Source organism: Dryobates pubescens, chromosome Z (assembly GCF_014839835.1).
Source record: "Dryobates pubescens isolate bDryPub1 chromosome Z, bDryPub1.pri, whole genome shotgun sequence".
Taxonomy (NCBI): domain Eukaryota; kingdom Metazoa; phylum Chordata; class Aves; order Piciformes; family Picidae; genus Dryobates; species Dryobates pubescens.
This window is the reverse complement of record NC_071657.1, coordinates 68995928-69015436: the sequence shown is the minus strand read 5'-3', so window position 1 is coordinate 69015436 and position 19509 is coordinate 68995928. Positions and strand designations below refer to the sequence as shown.

The 19509-nt window shown below is 40.6% G+C and overlaps 1 protein-coding gene across 1 annotated transcript in view; it reads right to left on the bottom strand.

The window, feature by feature from the left end:
• The window catches only part of MSH3 (mutS homolog 3), a 150150-nt gene that overhangs the window by 92521 nt on the left and 38120 nt on the right, over nt 1-19509 (bottom strand). Inside the window, exons 9-10 of the mRNA XM_054178687.1 lie at nt 9312-9424; nt 6973-7087 (exon numbers count right to left, since the gene is read on the bottom strand). Coding sequence (XP_054034662.1) covers nt 6973-7087; nt 9312-9424 — 228 coding nt within the window. The remainder of the gene's footprint in view (nt 1-6972; nt 7088-9311; nt 9425-19509) is intronic.

Here is a 19509-nt window from a genome sequence, read left to right as displayed (position 1 = left end):
ACACTTAACAGAGCATATTCTGTTTACAGTATGTTGAATAAGTTGGCAGTAAGGGATACTTAAAGACAACTACCTCTGCCCTACAGCTGAGTATATGTACTATTCTCTCAGAATCAGATAAGCTGAAGTTGCTCTCACAGCATACATTATGTGTGTTTGATATTATCCAGGTGTTTGCTTTATCTGAGTTACTCCATCCTGCTATTAACATTGGCAATAAAGAGCTTACAGTGTATAAGTCACAGCCAAGATCAGCTGCATTATACGCCTGACCAACAATTCCAGATGTCACAGCATGGGACATGTTTTGCTTCCACCTCCTCATCTTCCTTCAGCTGTGATCAGAACTTGATATAAATGTGAACAAAGATTCATTGCAGAGACCAAACAGCGTAAGAAAAAAAAGCTGTAAACAAATAGTAAGTCAGTGCTGATTTTACAGGACAGTGCCACAAATTCCTTGTGAGAAATTCTCATCTGCTGCTATCAGCAATCTCCTGCACCAGTAAAAATGACCCTTCACTTCAGTTGGATCATAATTCTGGAATGTTTTCTGTAGGTGTGACCCCAGTTTCAAATAACACACTTGCAACTGTTTCAAGTACTTCAACACAAAACACTTGATGGAACAGACTGGCAAGTCCATTACTCAGGAGCAAGGCAAGGTAGGATGATGCCATCTGGGTTGTGAAAAATGAAATACAGGGTTTCCAGTATGGTTTAGGAAACTTTTGAGGAACACTGATGAGAAAGAGCTTCCTATTCATAAGGAATTTACCTTTTCAGAGTCAAATCACACTTGTGATGAGGGAAGGGATGCCATCCAGAGGGACCTTGACAGGATGGAGAGGTGGGTCCTAGCCATCCTCATGAGGTTCAGCAAGACCAAGTGCAAGGTCCTGTATCTGGGTCAGGGCAATCCAAAACACTGATACAAGCTGGGCAGCAACTGGCTTGAGAGCAGCCCTGAAGAAAAGGACTTGAGGGTACTGGTGGATAAGAAGCTCAATGTGAGCTGCCAGTGACAACTTGCAGCCCAGAAAGCAAATCAATTCCTGGGCTGCATCAAGAGAAGCATAGCCAGCAGGTTGAGGGAGGTAATTCTCCCCCTCTGCTCCACTCTGGTGAGACCCCACCTGGAGTACTGCCTCCAGTTCTGGAGCCCCTATCACAAGAAACACATGGATGTGCTGGAATGTGTCCAAAGAAGGATGATCAGAGGCTGATGCACCTCTCTTATGGAGACAGACTGAGTTAGGGCTATTCAGTCAGGACATTTTAGTGTGTCAGGTAGTGATAGGACTAGGTGGAATGGAGCAAAAAATAGAAACTGGTAGATTCAGATTGGATGTTAGGAAGTTCTTCACCATAAGGGTGGTGAGACACTAAACCAGGTTGCCCAGGGACCTGGTAGAAGCCACATCCCTGGACATTTAAGGCCAGGCTGCATAGGGATTCGAGCAACCTGATCTAGTGGAGGGTGTCCCTGCCCATGGCAGTGGGGTTGGAACTAGATGACCCACTCTTTGAATGGAATAGAATAGAATTAACCAGGTTGGAAAAGATGTTCAAGATCATCAAGCCCAACCTATCCCCCAACACCATCTTAGCAGCTAAACCATGGCACAAAGTGCCTCATCCAGCCTCCTCTTAAACACCTCCAGTGATGGTGACTCCACCACCTCCCTGGGCAGCACATTCCAATGGCAAATCACTCTTTCTGGGAAGAATTTCTTCCTAACATCCAGCCTAAACCTCCCCTGGTGCAGCTTGAGACTGTGTCCTCTTGTTCTGGTGCTGGTTGCCTGGGAGAACAGACCAACCCCCACCTGGCTACAACCTTCCTTCAGGGAGTTGTAGGGAGCAGTAAGGTGCATTAGGGTACATGCACTTCAGCTGGGCAGCTGGCTGCACCCCTGACTTCAGCTTAACACTCTCAGACTGCTGTCTGGGGGGACCAGTTTCAGCCCCTTCCCTTTGAGGTCCCTTCCAACCCCAACAATTCTGTGATTCTCTGTGATTAAAGGGTTACTGCAATTGTGTTAGGATTGTAAACTCCATCCTCAGACTTTGAATCCTGTGTGTTACCTGTGAAATTGGATCTTCTTGGTCATTCTGACCCCTGACAAGCTTGCACTGAAGGATACTTTTTATGCTTTAGTCATTATTCTCTCCCCAGGAAATATCATATATAATTTTATACTCAAACCCAGCCTCAGTGAATGCACATTATTCAGACCAGTAGTTCTCAACCACTTTAATTCTGAAAACATTCCCAGCAAAGCTGCAAGGCACTGTATTGAAAGCCTACTAGACAGCAGATTCTTTGCTCTAGACATCAAGAGACCATGTCCCTTAGATTTTTAAGGGTGAATAAACACAGAACAAACCTATATATTTAGACAAGAGTTGCAAGAATCCCTGCTCATTTTTAAGGTGTAAAATCATAGAATCACAGAATCAATAAGGTTGGAAAAGACCTCAAAGATGATCAAGTCCAACCTGTCACCACAGACCTCATGACTAGACCATGGCACCAGGTGCCACGTCCAATCCCCTCTTGAACACCTCCAGGGACGGTGACTCCACCACCTCCCTGGGCAGCACATTCCAGGGCCTAACAACTCTCTCTGTGAAGAACCCTCTCCTCACCTCGAGTCTAAACTTGCCCTGGTGTAGCTTGAGACTGTGTCTCTCAGAAGCATTAGCTTTCTTTAGGTGTGAAAGACATTGATAACAGTCTAAGTATAGCAAAGCATATCAGGCCCAGACTTTAGTGAATATTGCCACAGGACTAGAACTTCTGATCTGGATTCTAAATAGCACAGGAATTCAGAAACCTCTTGCTATACCAGTGACAAAATGAAAACAAACATACATACACAAAACTGAGAAATCCAAAACACAGGACAAGAACAGAAACTAACCTGGGACAGATCAAGAGAAACAAAAATTACTTCCATCATTTTAATCCTGAATTAGTCTTCTTTTTCTCCGCTGAACTCACCCTCAAGGAGCAAGCCTGCAACCTTATTCCACCCAAATGTTTGCACTCACTCAGCCTATTTTTCCTTGCACAAAGCCTCAGCACTCTTCATGCTCCAATCATCCAGAGTGCAAGAGATCCCACCTGCTGGGATCTTGAGATGGCAAATTCTTTGCTAAGCCCTTCTTCTTAGTGTCTGGAAACCATGCCTTTCCTTTTTCAGTCTCTCATGTTCCTGAGCTAAATTTGAAACCTTCCAAAACAATTTCAGTAATCTTTTTCTTATAGTGAGTAAATAAGCCTATGCAATTGTCTTGTACCCATGAGGTTTCTGACATCATTGGCACCCAAGAGATACAAAAGCCTTATGAGCACCATTCCCTCCATTCCTAATTCTATTTCCCATGAAAAATTGCAGATATCCACCCCATTGTAAACGGAAGAATTCACATTTTAACTTTTCTCTTAATCTCACCTTGACAACTCCTTTCCACCCCTACTATAAGGTACAATCAAGACTTTCTCTTCTCAAATTCTTTCTCTTCTCTCAAAGCCATTTTAACTCTCCTCTCACCCCTTTCATTTCTGTCTTCTACCTTCACTGCTGGTAGTTCTCCATTCCCAAAGCTACTCTCCTCCTTTTAGAAAGACGTCTGGCTCTTTCATGCCCTGCATTTCTTGAAGTTCATCTATCACTGCTCAAAATCTAAGGATAACTGTCTCTCTCCTTTATCTCCAATATGCTAGAAAACATAGAGGTAAAATTAAAATATACTGAGACACATTTTCACAGCAACTGCTATGCAAATAATGTTTTTTTGAAGCAAAACTGTATTTTGAAACCCCTCCTAGGCGTGAACCAACTTCCCACCAAAAGCCAGTAAAACTCTCAGTACATAAAGGTATTAGAAAACAATGGTCTAAAAAACTTGCATCATTCATTGTTGAATCTATTTTCAGTTGCTGCAAGAACTCTAAACAAAGTCTAGTCATACCCTAGAGTCCTGCTGTGGCAGAATTTATTTTGTTTTTTTAATATTGTGTGTTACTTATGACATTAGAAGTAGACATAAGAGCTTGTTGTAAATATTAACGTAAAACTTGCTTCCTGTCCACGAAGGGAGATGCCTCATCACTGAAGTGATGTTTCATGACTCTCCATTTGGAGATGAAATCTTTTGCATCTGGGAGAAGGCGGCAAAGAAGTGTAAAGATTTTATTATTTTTTTTCATTCTTCCTGCCATAGAGGTATTTTTTCATCCAGATATGTGTCACCTACATTAATAAACTGAAAACTATCTCACAACTCTGGCTCTACGCTCACTGATTCATCAGTACATGCTCACTGACCTGAATTCTCCTGGGAATTTTAAGTTGTTTCACAGTGCATAGGAAGTATTTATTTCCTGCAGAATCACAAAAGATCCATGAGCCTGGCATGCTTTGCTTAAAAGGTTTTCCCTTTTCAGTATCCAGATATTATTTCACTGGCATTAGGAAAAACACTGAAGTTGAGTTTACCTCAGTATTTGGCTCACTACTACAATGCATGCAAAAGACTAAAATAACCAAGTAGAATTCAGTATCAGGGAGTCAAAGTAGTAAAGGTTTTGGAAATAAATAGAGTAGAATTTAAGCCTCCGAGCACATGAACAAAGTTATCTCCAAGAAACTATTTTATTTCTACATAGCCTATCAAATAGTTCATTGCCTTTCCGCCTCAAGACTTACATATTCACCTAATGTCAACCAGACCAACCCTGAATAGGCAAATGCCAACCCTAAGATTTAGTGCTTTACCTTTCCAGGCTGTAATCATACTTGATTTCACAATGAAGCTATTACAAATGTGACTGACTGCTACTAGAGAAGCCATCACATAATCATAGAATCATAGCATCAACAAGGTTGGTAAAGGCCTCAGAGATCATCAAGTAATGGTGACTCCACCACTTCCCTGGGCAGCACAGGCTGAGGGAGCTGGGGTTGCTTAGCCTGGAGAAGAGGAGGCTCAGGGGAGACCTTATTGCTGTCTAGGGAGGCTGTAGCCAGCTGGGGGTTACTCTCTTCTCCCAGGCAACCAACACCAGAACAAGAGGACATAGTCTCACGCTGTGCCAGGGGAGGTTTAGGCTGGATGTTAGGAAGAAGTTCTTCCCAGAAAGAGTGATTGGCCATTGGAATGTGCTGCCCAGGGAGGTGGTGGAGTCAGCATCACTGGAGGTGTTTAAGAGGAGACTGGATGAGGCACTCGGTGCCATGGTTTAGTTGATTAGATGGTGTTGGATGATAGGTTGGACTTCATGATCTTGAAGGTCTTTTCCAACTTGGTTAATTCTATTCTAAAAAAACAGATATAACTGTTTTCCAAATATTTTAGTAGATACATGAAAACTATTTAAATCTGACACCTGCAGTAAAATTCTTAATGCATTAAAAAAAAAAACCCACACCCCAAAAAATGGTAATGTAGGGAGCCCCTCAAAATAAGGCTTGAAACTCTAACAATATCATACAGCATGAGAATGATCTACAACTAACAAGACAGTTTTAAGTTTCTGGTTTGCAGCCACAGTTACTTCCTTAAATCCTGCTTAATCACAGGACAGAGGAATAGTGAGATAACCAAGAGAAAAATCTGCACAGGATCCATGATGATAAAGCTGTTTCAATAAAGCATTTAATAAGCCTCAGACATAAGCCAGGTGGGATGGCAATCTTTTGTACTTGTGTAAGACAGGATAAAAATGATGCTTGAGTGGTCATATCTTTCCAATTTCATTTGATTCCACCTGCATAATCCTGTTACAAATTTCAAGTACTCATTTGAGCATATCTAATACACCTAAGTGTTGAACTACATAAGGGAAGACAAGATTATTTCCTTCTCTGTGTGTTTTTGTAGTATCATGCAAGAACAGTGACATCTATCAATAATGTTTTACATGATTGCTCCCCCTCTCCTAGTTACCAATGAGCCAACTCAAGGTAGCTTTTAGAAATCCAGGACATGTTACATGTCTCTTTTCTCTGCAATTTATAACTAAGTCAACCAGTTGAAAGAGTCCTGCTGAGTACTCTCTAAACATTAAAACACACTAGGCCTGTAGTAATAGGATGAGAGGCAATGGCTTCAAACTAGGAAAGAGCAGATTTAGATTGGGTGGTAGGAACAGAATAGAATAGAATAAACCAGGTTGGAAGAGACCTTCAGGATCATCATGTCCAACCTATTATCCATCCTACCTAATCAACTAAACCATGCAACCAAGCACCCTATCAAGTCAGGTTCTTTACTATGAGGGTGGAAGAACACTGGAACAGGTTGCCCAGTGAGGTGGTTGGGACCACATCCCTGGAGATATTCAAAGGCTTGACAGGGCTCTGGGCAGCCTGATCTAGTTGAGAATGCCCCTGCTTACTGCAGAGGGGGTTGGACTAGATGACCTTTGGAGGTCCCTTCCAACCTGGACCGTTCTATGATTCTATAACTGCTTCCAGAGATATAGAAAGAGAGGGGGTTTTAATATAACTCTGGCAACATAAAAAAATTGGTTAAAAGCTAACCAAAACCCTAAATTCTGTTCACAAAATACAACTGAGGTTGAGGTATGACAGCTAATATTGATCCAGAAACTTTAAAATTTACCCCTAGAATCTAGTTTTTACATTATGTTTGTTTTCAGAAATACTTGGCAGAAGTAACACGTTCATTTACATTACTAACAGCAATGTCTACACAAACACACTTCATAAACATTTTAATGAAACACCACTTTAACAAAAAAAGAAAATAAATAAATCATTTGATTCTTTCAGTTCTGATTAGGAGCCTAAATGTAAGCTACAATTTTCACAAGGCTGTGTTCATCACTCTAGCAGGTGGGCTCATTACATGGAAGGGAAGTTGTCTGCTAAAACTTACAAGATTGCACTGGTGCATGCATTGGTGTTCTGAATTGGAAGTTTATATGAGGCAACTTACCTTGGACTGTAAAGCATCCTCTCCAAATTAAATTCTTTGAGGTATGCAATTACTGCTGACAGAGAGCAAATAACAGGCTTATCCAAGCTTAGTATTACAGATAGTTTTTGAGGACCTAAAAAAACAACCAAAACCAATACTGTGATTTTCTTGTTAACTCACTGTTTGCTACATATTTTAGAAAAAGCATAATCTATTTTTCAATTTGATACCACAGAAATTTGCAATACACATGCAGTGTTGTATGTTATCTATAACATACAACATAGCCTGGAGAAGAGGAGGCTCAGGGGTGACCTTATTACTCTCTACAACTACCTGAAGGGAGGTTGCAGACAGACGGATGTTGGTCTCTTCTCCCAGGCAGCCAGTACCAGAACAAGAGGACACGGTCTCAGGCTGCGCCAGGGGAGGTTCAGGCTGGATGTTAGGAAGAAGTTCTATACAGAAAGAGTGATTGCACATTGGAATGGGCTGCCTGGGGAGGTGGTGGAGTTGCGATCATTGGAGGTTTTCAGGAGAAGACTCGATGGGGTGCTTGGTGCCATGGGTTAGTTGTTTAGGTGGTGTTGGATTGGTTGATGGGTTGGACGCGATGATCTTGAAGGTCTCTTCCAACCTGGTCCATTCTATGTATTCTATGTATTCTATAAATCAGCCTAAAGTGAGGTTCCAAGCTAACACTTATGGTTCCAAAGAATATAGAACATTGATGTAAACCCTTTGTGAAACATCAAACATTTGAATCCACAGGTATTTCTTCATTAAAAAAAATCACTAACTGCTGGCATATGAAATTTCTAAGGATACAAACTAAGAAGTGAATCCTGGAATCTCTATCAGTGAGGCAGTATCTGTGCAAGTTGAAAGGAGTGACCAGGCCTTAGCACACGTGCTGATGATTTATCTGACTCAGATGGTCTGTATAATATGATTGCTGTGCCAGGGGAGGTTTAGGCTGGATGTTAAGAAGAACTTCTATACAGAGAGAGTGATTGCCCATTGGAATGGGCTGCCCAGGGAGGTGGTGGAGTCACCATCCATGGAGCTGTTCAGGAGGAGACTTGATGGGGTGCTTGGTGCCATGGTTTAGTTGTTTAGGTGGATTGGATTGGTTGATGGGTTGGACGCGATGATCTTGAAGGTCTCTTCCAACCTGGTCTGGTCTATTCTATTCTATTATATACTTGTGAGACAGCCATTCATATTTGGTAGCATTTCTAAACAGTGGTTTACTGCAAGCCTTATTGCAGCTGCAACAATAAGAAAACTCACTCCATGTGTGACCATTTTAGGCTACACCCTTAAGAAAGGGACAGTTACTGGAACACTCTGGCTGAATGTTTTGGTCTAAGAATGAAAACAAAGATACTCTAAACAAATTTCATTGGTAGATTGGTAGAATGCAACTTTAAGTTTTAGCTTTAGTTCAGTTTGAATCTCAGTCAGTTCGGTCTGTTGCTTTCAGTCTCTCTGGACATGTGTCTTCTGTCTGGGCTAGCAGATGCTTACCTTCCAACTAACCAGATAAGAAACTAATTCTTGCACATGCTTTGAGCTAACAGAATTTCCTCCTTAATAATTACCTTTTTTCTCTCTAACCCTTTTTGGGAAAAAAGGGAGGAAGGGGCAGAAGGGGGATTTGCAGGGGGACCCTCCTTGGAGGAGGGCAGGATTTCTGTGTTACGTTCTTTGCTGTATATTTCTGGATATATTGTAAATACTGTATATTGTGTATATATTTATCTGCACTTCATCCTGCTTGTAAATAGAGCTTATACATTTTTGCTTCTCCAACTGAGTTAGCTGTGGTTTCTTTGTGTCGGGGTGGAGAACTGAACTTCCTCTCACCACCACACCACGACATCTCAACCTAAAATGGTATTTTTTAAAACTTTATTGTATTTTTTCAGAGATGGTTTTTAAAGCTGTTCTTTTGTTCTTAGAGTGCTAATGCGCACAAAATCTTGACTATTTCGGATGCTGAATAATTTCCCTCACTTCCTGTGTGTGTGAATTTTAATCTGTTCAAACACAGATACGATGAAAGAGATGGTAGACCTGTATTAATTTCTATTCAATTAACATTCACTTTCAAGGTTCACTTCCTCAAAGCAAAAAAAACAAAAATTAAAAAAAAAATAAAATCTCAGTGTGCAGAAAATTAAGCAAAGGTGACAGGAGGCCTGCATGGATATACAAGATGCTCCTGATTAACTCAAATATAAAAAGGAACCTGATCTAGTTGGGGATGTTCCTGCTTAGCGCAGGGCAGATGGACTAGATGACATCTAGAGGGGTCAGTTTGAACCAGTGCATTGTATGATTCTATGACATACCTGTATTATCAGGCACTTCCTTTGTGTAAAAATCAGTAATCAGCTGGAAAGCATGGCTGTATTCAAAGTGGAAGTTTTCCATCCTTTCTATCCTAATTCTGTCTTCCCGTAACCTGAAAAACAGTAACAGTGATAGTTGGATTTCAGTATTTATGCTGTTCATCAAAAAAACTGAAGCAGGGTCCAAAACTGTTTCTTTTGTCCTTGTTAAAAATCAAATGTTTAAAGAATGAAGAGAAAAGCTACTTCACAGTATCACCAAGGTTGGAAGAGACCTCAAAGATCATTGAGTCCAACCTGTCACCACAGAACTCATGACTAGACCATGGCACCAAGTGCCATGTCCAATCCCCTCTTCAACACCTCCAGGGATAGCGACTCCACCACCTCCCTGGGCAGCACATTCCAATGACAAATGACTCTCTCAGTGAAGAACTTTCTCCTCACCTCAAGCCTAAACTTCCCCTGGTGCAGCTTGAGACTGTGTCCTCTTGTTCTGGTGCTGGTTGCTTGAGAGAAGAGGCCAACTACCTCCTGGCTACAACCTCCCTTCAGGTAGTTGTAGACAGCAATAAGGTCACCCCTGAGCCTCCTCTTCTCCAGGCTAAACAATCCCAGCTCCCTCAGCCTCTCCTTATAGGGCTTGTGCTCAAGGCCTCTCCCCAGCCTCAATGCCCTTCCCTGGACACGTTCAAGTGTCTCGATGTCCTTCTTAAACTGAGGGGCACAGAACTGGGCACAGGACTCAAGGTGTGGCCTAACCAGTGCAGAGTACAGGGGCACAATGACTTCTCTGCTCCTGCTGGCCACGCTATTCTTGATGGGTTGAGAACATTTCTAACAGTCTGGTGGGCTTTACTGAAAATGTATTAGTGTAAAACATGGCAAAAAAAACCCAACATTGTAAAAGTGCAAACAAATAAAATGAAAAAAAAGCAACAAGCAAGCCTAAAATAGACCTCAAAAGGTTGCCCAGTATACCTGCAAGCTAGATACAAATACATTTCCAATCATAACAAGCACTTACTTTATCTGTTCTTAAAGACTTCTTAAAGATGATTAAAACAATGTAGCAATTCTCCTATGTTAGCTATTCCCATATTTAATTATCCCTTATCTCTAAAGACTTTGGTTTATGCTACACAACTTGTTGCAACATTACCTATCATGTCTTTTCCTATATGCAGCTGCCTTTTATTTTTTAATTATCTCTTCCTTCTGCGAAATGATTTCATTTCTTTCAGTCTTTTTGCAGTCCAGGTTGTCAAGGATGTTATCAATGATAACCTAATCTTCACAAAATGCCATCAGTTTCTCCCAGTTTAACAGTACCAGGAAGTGTGGCAAACATACCTTTGTCCCACTATTAAGCCATATGAGATCACTTCCACGAATCCTTTGCTAATGTCACCAAGTAATTAAGAATTACAGCAGTACAAAATTTCAGACAGTTTTGCAATCCATGAGAAATTAACCTAGCCTGTTGCCTGTGACCCCAGCTTTCATAGCCAGCGTATGTGAGATCATGGCAAAAAACCTTTATTCATCACAACATGCATGAGCTCAAAGCTGCTCAGTATCTAGGCATGAGTGTCAAGAAGTGCATCCAAGGTGCCAAAATCTGACTCAGGGAAGAGTACGTGTCTGGTGTTAACAAGAGACAAGCTTTCTGCACTGGTTGCATTCTCTAACTGCTCACCGAAATTAAAACTGGATGCTGTATTATCAATTTGATTTGTACAATGGTAATTCAGCATTAAAGAGCTATGCTGGTGAATAAACAAAAAATAAAATAATAAAGTAAAAAAATAAAATAAAAAAATAAAATACTAAAATACAATACAATAAAATCACACAGCCCTGCAACCCTTGAGCATAATAACACAGCTACAGAGTGAGCACTGAAAAAGCAGCCAGCAGAAAGCTGCCAGTAAAAGGCATTTCTAAAACCTGTTTGCCTTCAGCATATCCAGACTCACACTACCATGGGACAAGAATCAAACAAGTACTTTGAGGATGTCAGAATTATGCCAGTGAAAGGGATTGTGCAAGTATTATAGGAAGGATAATAATCGATATTCCTTTGAAGGGCTTTTCAACTTCACAAGAAAAAAAAAAGTAGACAGGTTTTCTGCATTACACCATACATATTCCCATCTGAAAAGATCAATGCGTCTCTAAGGCTCAACTCTTAAAAATTAGTGTTATGTTCCTGTAATACATGTCAAACCAACAGAGTCTTGGAGGTCTGACTTTTCTCAGCACACCCTACATGATCCCTTGCTTACTTCAAGTACTTTAGTTTTAAATGACTGATCCAATTAACTTTTCAGTCTTTATACTCTCTGGGACTCATCTCTGCCCCAAACTTACATGGAATGAGCAAATATTTTGAAAGCAAATGGATTTCCATAAAAGACTGTTAGTCCGTGTTCTTCAGCCTCCAACAGTAATCAGTTATTTTGCTGTTTGCATTTTCCACTTGCTTCAACCTTCACCAATAATCTCCTCTAACACATCCATCTATTTTGCTAAATTAGCCTGTATACTTACTACAGCCTTTTGCAAGAATGCATCTTCAGCACTGAACTCTTTAAAACACAGTGTAAGAACTGGACTTCAGCAGAGAGCGAGCCTTTGAAACAGTCCCGCAAGACAGCAGGGCTTCTTTGCCAACCATGTGCAACTAGGGACTCTAGAGAAATCTTTTTTTTAAACTGCGTTTCATTTCTACTTCTTACTCATTTCTCCTTCTTACTTCCTAACACCACCTTCAGAAAAGCAAGGTTTAGCATGGGCTGCAGAACCAATTTTTAGAACCAAAGGCAAAAGAGGAGGCTTCAGGTGTGGGGGTGAAATAATACATTGGATGATTCATGCCATGCCTGCTTGAGTTTAAAGTCATGGTTAAAAAATAATTGTTGTCATTTTCTTTAATGTATTTATAATTTTCTTTCACTTCATAACCTAATTTATCCAGGTCATTACCATAAACTTCAGCAAGTCATTCTTACAATCAGTGTAACTTGAGTGTCCTCGTATAGTTGTATTTCTGTTCATCAACTTTATTGATAGTAGGAGATAGCTCAAATTAGAATTAGGCAACTGCAAAGCTCTTCACATAGTTTAGTATTTTTATGCTAGATAGTAGTGTCATCAAACAAATATCTGACAATGTCTTTCTCAAAGTAGGTATCTGATATTCTAGATAAAGTAAATTATCTAGAAGGTTACAGATAACTGTTCTATGCAAGAGAAAGAGACAATTCTTATTAAGATACATGTCAACAAAATCTTCTGCAGAATGTTTTCATGTCTGTCCTTTGTTCAGCTAGGCAATCACCCGCAGGCCATTTTTCTGATTATAGCCAGAATTATAAGTTGATGGTTATGCTGATGCTTCATCTCTCCAGCTACCAGTGCCTATTTAAATTAGAAGTCAGTTTGCCATCAGCTTTTGTAAACATCATTCTTGTCAGAACATCTACAATGAACTAACTGGTGTGCAACTCCTCCAGTATTTGATTGATTTCCTCTCCAGTACTTCTGAAAACAAGCCATCCTCATGTCCCATGAAACTGATAAAGTCAGTCAATGATGAAACTCAACCTTTCAAAGCTTTTTTACTTTCCCTTCACAAGTTCTTCTGCCATCACCCTAACTGGATATTAGACAAACTGAGATGTTTCAGGGTTTCAAACTGTCAATTGATAGCATGAATTACCCTCATATAAAAATTCCCTGCTCTCTAACACTGCGATTTGATGCAGAATTGTCTTTCCTCACAAGACATACTACGGAATTTGAAGAGATCATCATCAACCACAGTTAAGAATATGAAATCATATATCTATTTATGAACACACTGAAGTACAAGATGCTAAAATGCACAGGTTTACGCTGATACTTCTGTGTATACAATGTCATATTTTAAGTGCATTCCAACCTATACTGTCCTATGATTCTGTTACTACAAGGACTAATTGATCTGTCACACTGCTGGGAAAAAGGATTAACATTATTGGGTTTTATCCATTTATTTATGAGACAGAGCAATGCATCCACTGAAAGATTCATTGCTTACCAAGTGAAGCAGGGAAAACGTTTAAAAGAGATCACTAAATTAGGGGGGGAGGGGGGGAGAGGAGGAAAATCTAAGAAAAGGACCATTAAAACCCAAACCAACTCTGTATTAGAAGCTAAAAGAATGTGAACCGAAAGTTTTTGAAACTGACTCAAGATATTAAAAAAAAGGCACCACACCAAATAAATCTTTTATGGTAGGAATGAGCTTGCATATAAGAATAAGAGCTTGCTGCACTGTGCTGAATAAAACAACAATTACTTCTTTACAGCTCTGCCATGCACAATCACAGGCATAAAGTGCATAGACCTCCTGAAAAATCAAATACATCCAAGCTAAGTTTTCTCAAAGCCCACAAGACCTTCCTAAGGAAAGCAAGTAACTCCAGAATTTTACCTTCCAACTACTATCCTGTCCCGATTATTCTGCCTTAGGGCTATTCAAATGCAGAGTTGTAGGGACCAGTACTTCACTGTACTGCCATGACACAGGATTTTGGAAAGAAGATCTCCACTCCTAAATTTTAGTAACAGGTTTTTACTTGTGATAAAATTCTTTTGGTCAGAAAAGATCTTTACGATCATCAAGACCAGTTATTATGTAACATTACCAAGCCTGGTGCTAAACTCTGTCCCTTAGCATCACATCTCTGCATCTTTTAAACACCTCCAGCGATGGGGTGTGTTTAGAGTGTTTAGAGAACCTTTTTCATTATAAAGTTTCTTCTAACGTACAACCTAAAACTCTCCTGGTGCAACTTGAGACCATTTCTTCTCCTCCTGTCACTTGTCACTAGGAGGAAGAGACCAACCCTACAATCTTCTTTCAGGTAGTTGTAAAGAGCAATGAAGTCTCTCCTCAGCCTCCTTTTCTCCAGACTAAAAGACCCCACCTCATTCAGCTGCTTCTCATAAGGCCTGTGGTCCAGATCCTTCAACCAGCTTCATTGTCCTTCTCTGGTCCTGTTCCAGGACCTAAGGTAAGCACTGATTTATAGAGGTCAAATAATGGTTATTTTAGTTTTCCCCATACACTTTATTCAAACTGCTATTTCTCTGCACTTTTCACAGTGCACTCTGCTAGGATAACCAATCTGTCATGGTAGGGAAAAAATTGCCTACAGTGCCCAGTAGAGCAAGGTAACCTGAATGCATTAATCCCTTCAGAAATCAAATCATGTCATCTTCCCTTATTAACATGCTCACAGAAGCTGCATTTCCTTTATTTGTCATCACTGTGATATCTTTGTTATACAACTGATTCTAGCTTAGGGGCTTTAGGTTTGAACTTGTCTGTGAAAATTGGAGAACAACTAACCTTCCTTTTTTGGTAAATCTTGGCATAGAGCACCAGTAGCTTCTCTGGCAAAGCCTCAATGACATTTCCAAGCAACTGTTCTTTTGGCACAGAGTGCATAGACTTTTATAAACACAGCTTCTTTCTCCTGTCAGAGTGAAGTACTTTTCCCACGTCTGCTCTGAACAACCTTCAGATACCAGAGACAGAGACAATACTGTTGCAATAAAAATGTCAGTACAGTTACCTGCTCTGAGTATCTGTCACTATGAGAATGAGATAAATCACTGCTGCCTGTAATAACCAACCCATTATCACCACATGTATGCTGTCAATACACTACACCCAATGCACTACCCTGCAAGACCTTCAGCTTTTCAAACATCCTATCCCAAATCCCTCATTTAGGATAGAAGTGGCTGAAGAGCTTAGAAGCAACTCTGACATGCATTAATAAACACACACATATATACCTGTATTTTATGTACATATATCTATATACACACAGAGAAAAACTTGGAGAAAGCACCTTCCTTGCCTTTTACTGTTCAAACTTTTCTCAACATATACATCCTGATTCTAGTCTGAAAGAAGTTCCAACCAGATCTACAAGCAAGGAAACATTCTTCCAGCTCTAGGAACTCAAGAGGCAGAACCTGTCAAGGAATTAGAGCAAAGAGGCTATCAAAAAAATCTAGGAGCAGAGGGTTTTACAGGCACTGTATGACACTATGCCTTTTGTGAGAACAGAATTAGGTACTACAGGACAAAATGCAAACGCAGGTGTGCTCCAGCAGCTATTGTATTTTAAAAAAAAAAAAAAAAAAAAAAGACATAAATCCTCCTCAGGCTCCTTCCATCTGCCTATTTGAAGAATGGGATGAGATACATTACACTTGTTTCATAGAAACTTACAAGATCAGAACTGTTAGGAAACTATTTCTAAGCACCTGGAGGAAATTAAGATGAGTAATAGCCAGCATGGATTTGCCAAGAAAAAGACAATCTCATAAAATCCATTAAATTTAATTTAACAGCAAAGGAACAGATTTTGTGAACAGATGAGAGATGACTTCCTACATGCTTGTCTTCATTGAGGTTATTTTATATTGATCCACATGTTCCCCTAACTGAACTACATAAGCATGATTTACATGACACACTCATTACAGAACGGGTACAGAATTGGCTGGAGAACAGTACTCAGAACCATACCGGGCATTCCCTGTCAAAATGAAACAACATATTTTGCAAAGTTCCATGAAGGTTAATACTAACTCTGGTAGCACTCAATGCTTCAGCTATCACTTGCACATGAAACAAAGGGCAATTACAGTCAACTAAGAAAAGGTATGAAGTTGAAGCGACTACAAAGAATGCCAGAAAACAAAACCGGAACTCAAAACACAGTGGAGAAATTATTACCTAAAAAACACATAAATTCTCAACCATCCTGTATGGTTGTGAATAAACAACACATGTGCAGGTAGACTGTGAGATAAATGAGCAGAGGCTCTAACTTCTAACATTAACCTTCCATTAAACACCCAGAGTTTACAAGCAAAATGACAACACAGAGCAGCTCATATTCACTGAGTGGCACTATGTGACCTGATCTTGAGTGCCTTGTGCAGATGTGTACCAGCTCATACAACTGCTCTTCAGAAGTCAGCATAGCATCTTCTCCATGCTTCCAGCAACATTTTCCCATGTTTTGCATGTGGCATATAGAACATGACACTGGGAGTATGCCAGCTCACTCTGATTTGGTCTTAGCAGGAGACTGAGAGCACACTGGACTAAGTTGGGCTGTTACACTCTCCCTGCACCCCTGAAAGCAAGGTGCTAGAGATAACTTCATAAACCATCACAGGAAGTTTATCCCCAGAACCACCAGTGGCACCATGATTTCTCCATTTGGGATTATGCCAATGAGCAAATCTCTGTTCTTGCAGGGCTTTAAACAAATTAAACAACAACAAAACCCCAACCACAAACCACAAAAAAACCAAAGCAAAACCACCACCACCAAAAAACACAGGAACACCGTGCCTAGTGTCTGCCTTACTACAGTAAGAACAATGGAATAATGCTCTCTCAGTCACATCCTACCATGGAAAATACCTCTTTCTGAATCAAAGTGTGAGTGCAGAGAGTGAAGACACAGATCTAACCATTCACTCATCTTAGCTTGGGATCACCTTTGTGGTTTGCCTCTCTTTTCTGCACACCACCCAGTCTCCCACACCAGAGCATATTTTGTGGACTTGTTTAACTGCTCCATGGCTATTTCTGCTCTGAACTTTCTGACATTAGTTATGCAAATGTAAGGTTGGAAGTTCACACCTGAGTTAAGCACACAGTTTGGTTTGTTTTTTTAAAAAAAGATTATTTCACTGTGGTGCCTTTCTGTCAGAGAACAGTTCCATTCCAGATGCATGCTGTTCTGCACTCCTAAACACTCAGGGTTCAATATTCCAAGGTGCAGCCTCACCAAGGCAGAGTAGAGGGGAAGAAGAACCTCCCTCAAACTGCTGGTCACACTCTTCCTCATGCACTCCAGAATATCATTTCCCTTCTTGGCCTTGAGTGCACATTGGTGGCTCATGTGAACTTGCTGTCCACTATGACTGCCAGATCCTTCTCTGCAGAGCTGCTTCCCAGCAGGTTAACCCGTAATCTGTACTGCTGCATGGGGTTATTCCTTCCCAGATGCAAGACTTTACACTTGCCCTTGTTGAACTTCATGAGCCCAACTCTCCAGCCTGTCCAGGTCTCACTGAATTGCAGTACAGCCTTTTGGTGTGTCAGCCACTCCTCCCTCTTTTGTATCATCAGCAAACTTGCTGACAGTGCACACTTTTCCTTCATCCATGTCACTGATGAAAATGTTGAACAAGACTGGACCCAATATTGACCCTGAGGGAACACCACTAGCCACAGGCCAGTTGGAACTAGACCCTGCACCACTGATCACAATCGTGTGCTGCTCTCTTTCCTTTGGCCAGTTCTCAATCCACTTCACTGCCCATTCATTTAACCCACACTTCTTGGGCTTACGTACAAGGATGTTATGGGAGATAGCAGGGTCTTAAACTTCACACAACAATGCATAGCTGGACAAGCAAATTTGATATGAAGGGGATATATAATAATTTACTTCAACATTAGCTCTGGTTATTTCATGTCTTGTCTCAATTATTTTGCAGCTGCAGTTCTATGTATCAACATAAGTACTGACTGCCCTGGTACAATCCCCATCCTTTTCCTGGCTGCTTACTCCCACTTTTTCCTCCAGTGGCTCAAGAGCTTTTCTGACCCCACACAAAGCATTTAGAGCATGCTATGACAAGAAAAATACACAGTGGGGAGGATGAGGGAACAAAAAAAAAAAAACCAACCACAATTGTATACTGGTTTAGGATGGCTAAATGGCTCAATAATGATAAAATGAAAAGACAATGATGGTGACAGGAATAGAGCAGCCTGATCTGATCACCCTAAAGAAAGTTCATAGAATCACAGAATCAATAAGGTTGGAAGAGACCTCAAAGATCATCAAGTCCAACCTGTCCCCCAAGACCTCATGACTAAACCATGGCACCAAGTGCCACATCCAATCCCCTCCTGAACACCTCCAGGGATGGTGACTTTCTTTGTGGCAAAGTTTTGTCAACACAAAAGTTTAGGAGCATTGACTGTTGTCTCAGGCTTGTATCAGAGTCCTCTTCCAATCCTCCCTAGGGCCAGAAGCTTTATTTCACTATTTGCAGTTTGCTGGCAGTAAGACACATCCCTCAGTGACTTTCACTGCCTGACCTTTCTAACCCCTGTACCTCCAAGTTTTCCTATTTTCATTGCTTATCAACTTTACTTTGAGTGTCAGCAATGATTACAGTGAGCAGAGCAGAACCCTGACTTCTGCCCCTAAAGCCACAGAAATCACTGAGAGCACTCTGGAAGTCATATTGTCCATCTTGCCACTTGAAGCAGGATCAAGGCCAATGTGAGATAGATCATTTCACCAAATTGTGTAAGTGTCTGATACTGGTATAATAAAGGAGCTGACAAAAATGAGAAGAAGGTTGTAAGAGCAAGTCCAAGTTCTGATCAAAATGAATTTTAAAATGTAGCACAAAAGAGAAGGCTGTGGGATGGAGCAGCCACAGCTGCAGGAGCTGCACCCTGAATTCCCACAGAGAGCAGAGCAGGACAATGGCACACGTATCTGCTAATACAGCCTCACGTGAGAAGGAAACACTGCAGCATGAAAAACAAAACAGTTGTAACTAAAACCACGACAAGGAGCTGAGTGCCAAGATTTTTCAGCACGCAACACACACTGAAAAACAAGTAGAAAACTGCTGTTCTCTGGAAGGTACAAAAAACTGATCACGAGGGGGAAGAGTTTTCACTTAGAGAGAAGCAATGTCAGGGTCAAAATGAAGAGTCTCATCTATGTAACTATCAGGAAAAGAGAGCAGAAATGCAATCCAGGAATTACATCATCACTTTAATCTGCTTTTGATATGTTTTTCCCCAGAAGCCAGCTACAGTCCATTCCGAATTATTTATTTTTACAAAGACAATGCCCTACTGAAAAAGTATTGAATATGATCATATAAAGATTTTAGATAATTTCTTATTTGAGCAGAAGACTTACAGCAACCACTTAATGATATTTTAAATTATCCTCTAACACAGTGATAATAGACTCTCAGAAGCCTTCTAAATTACCATGCTTTTTTACCAAAAGGGCCTTGTAAAAGAATGTCTACACCACCAGACAATAGGGTGACAGACAGAAAAAAAGAACCT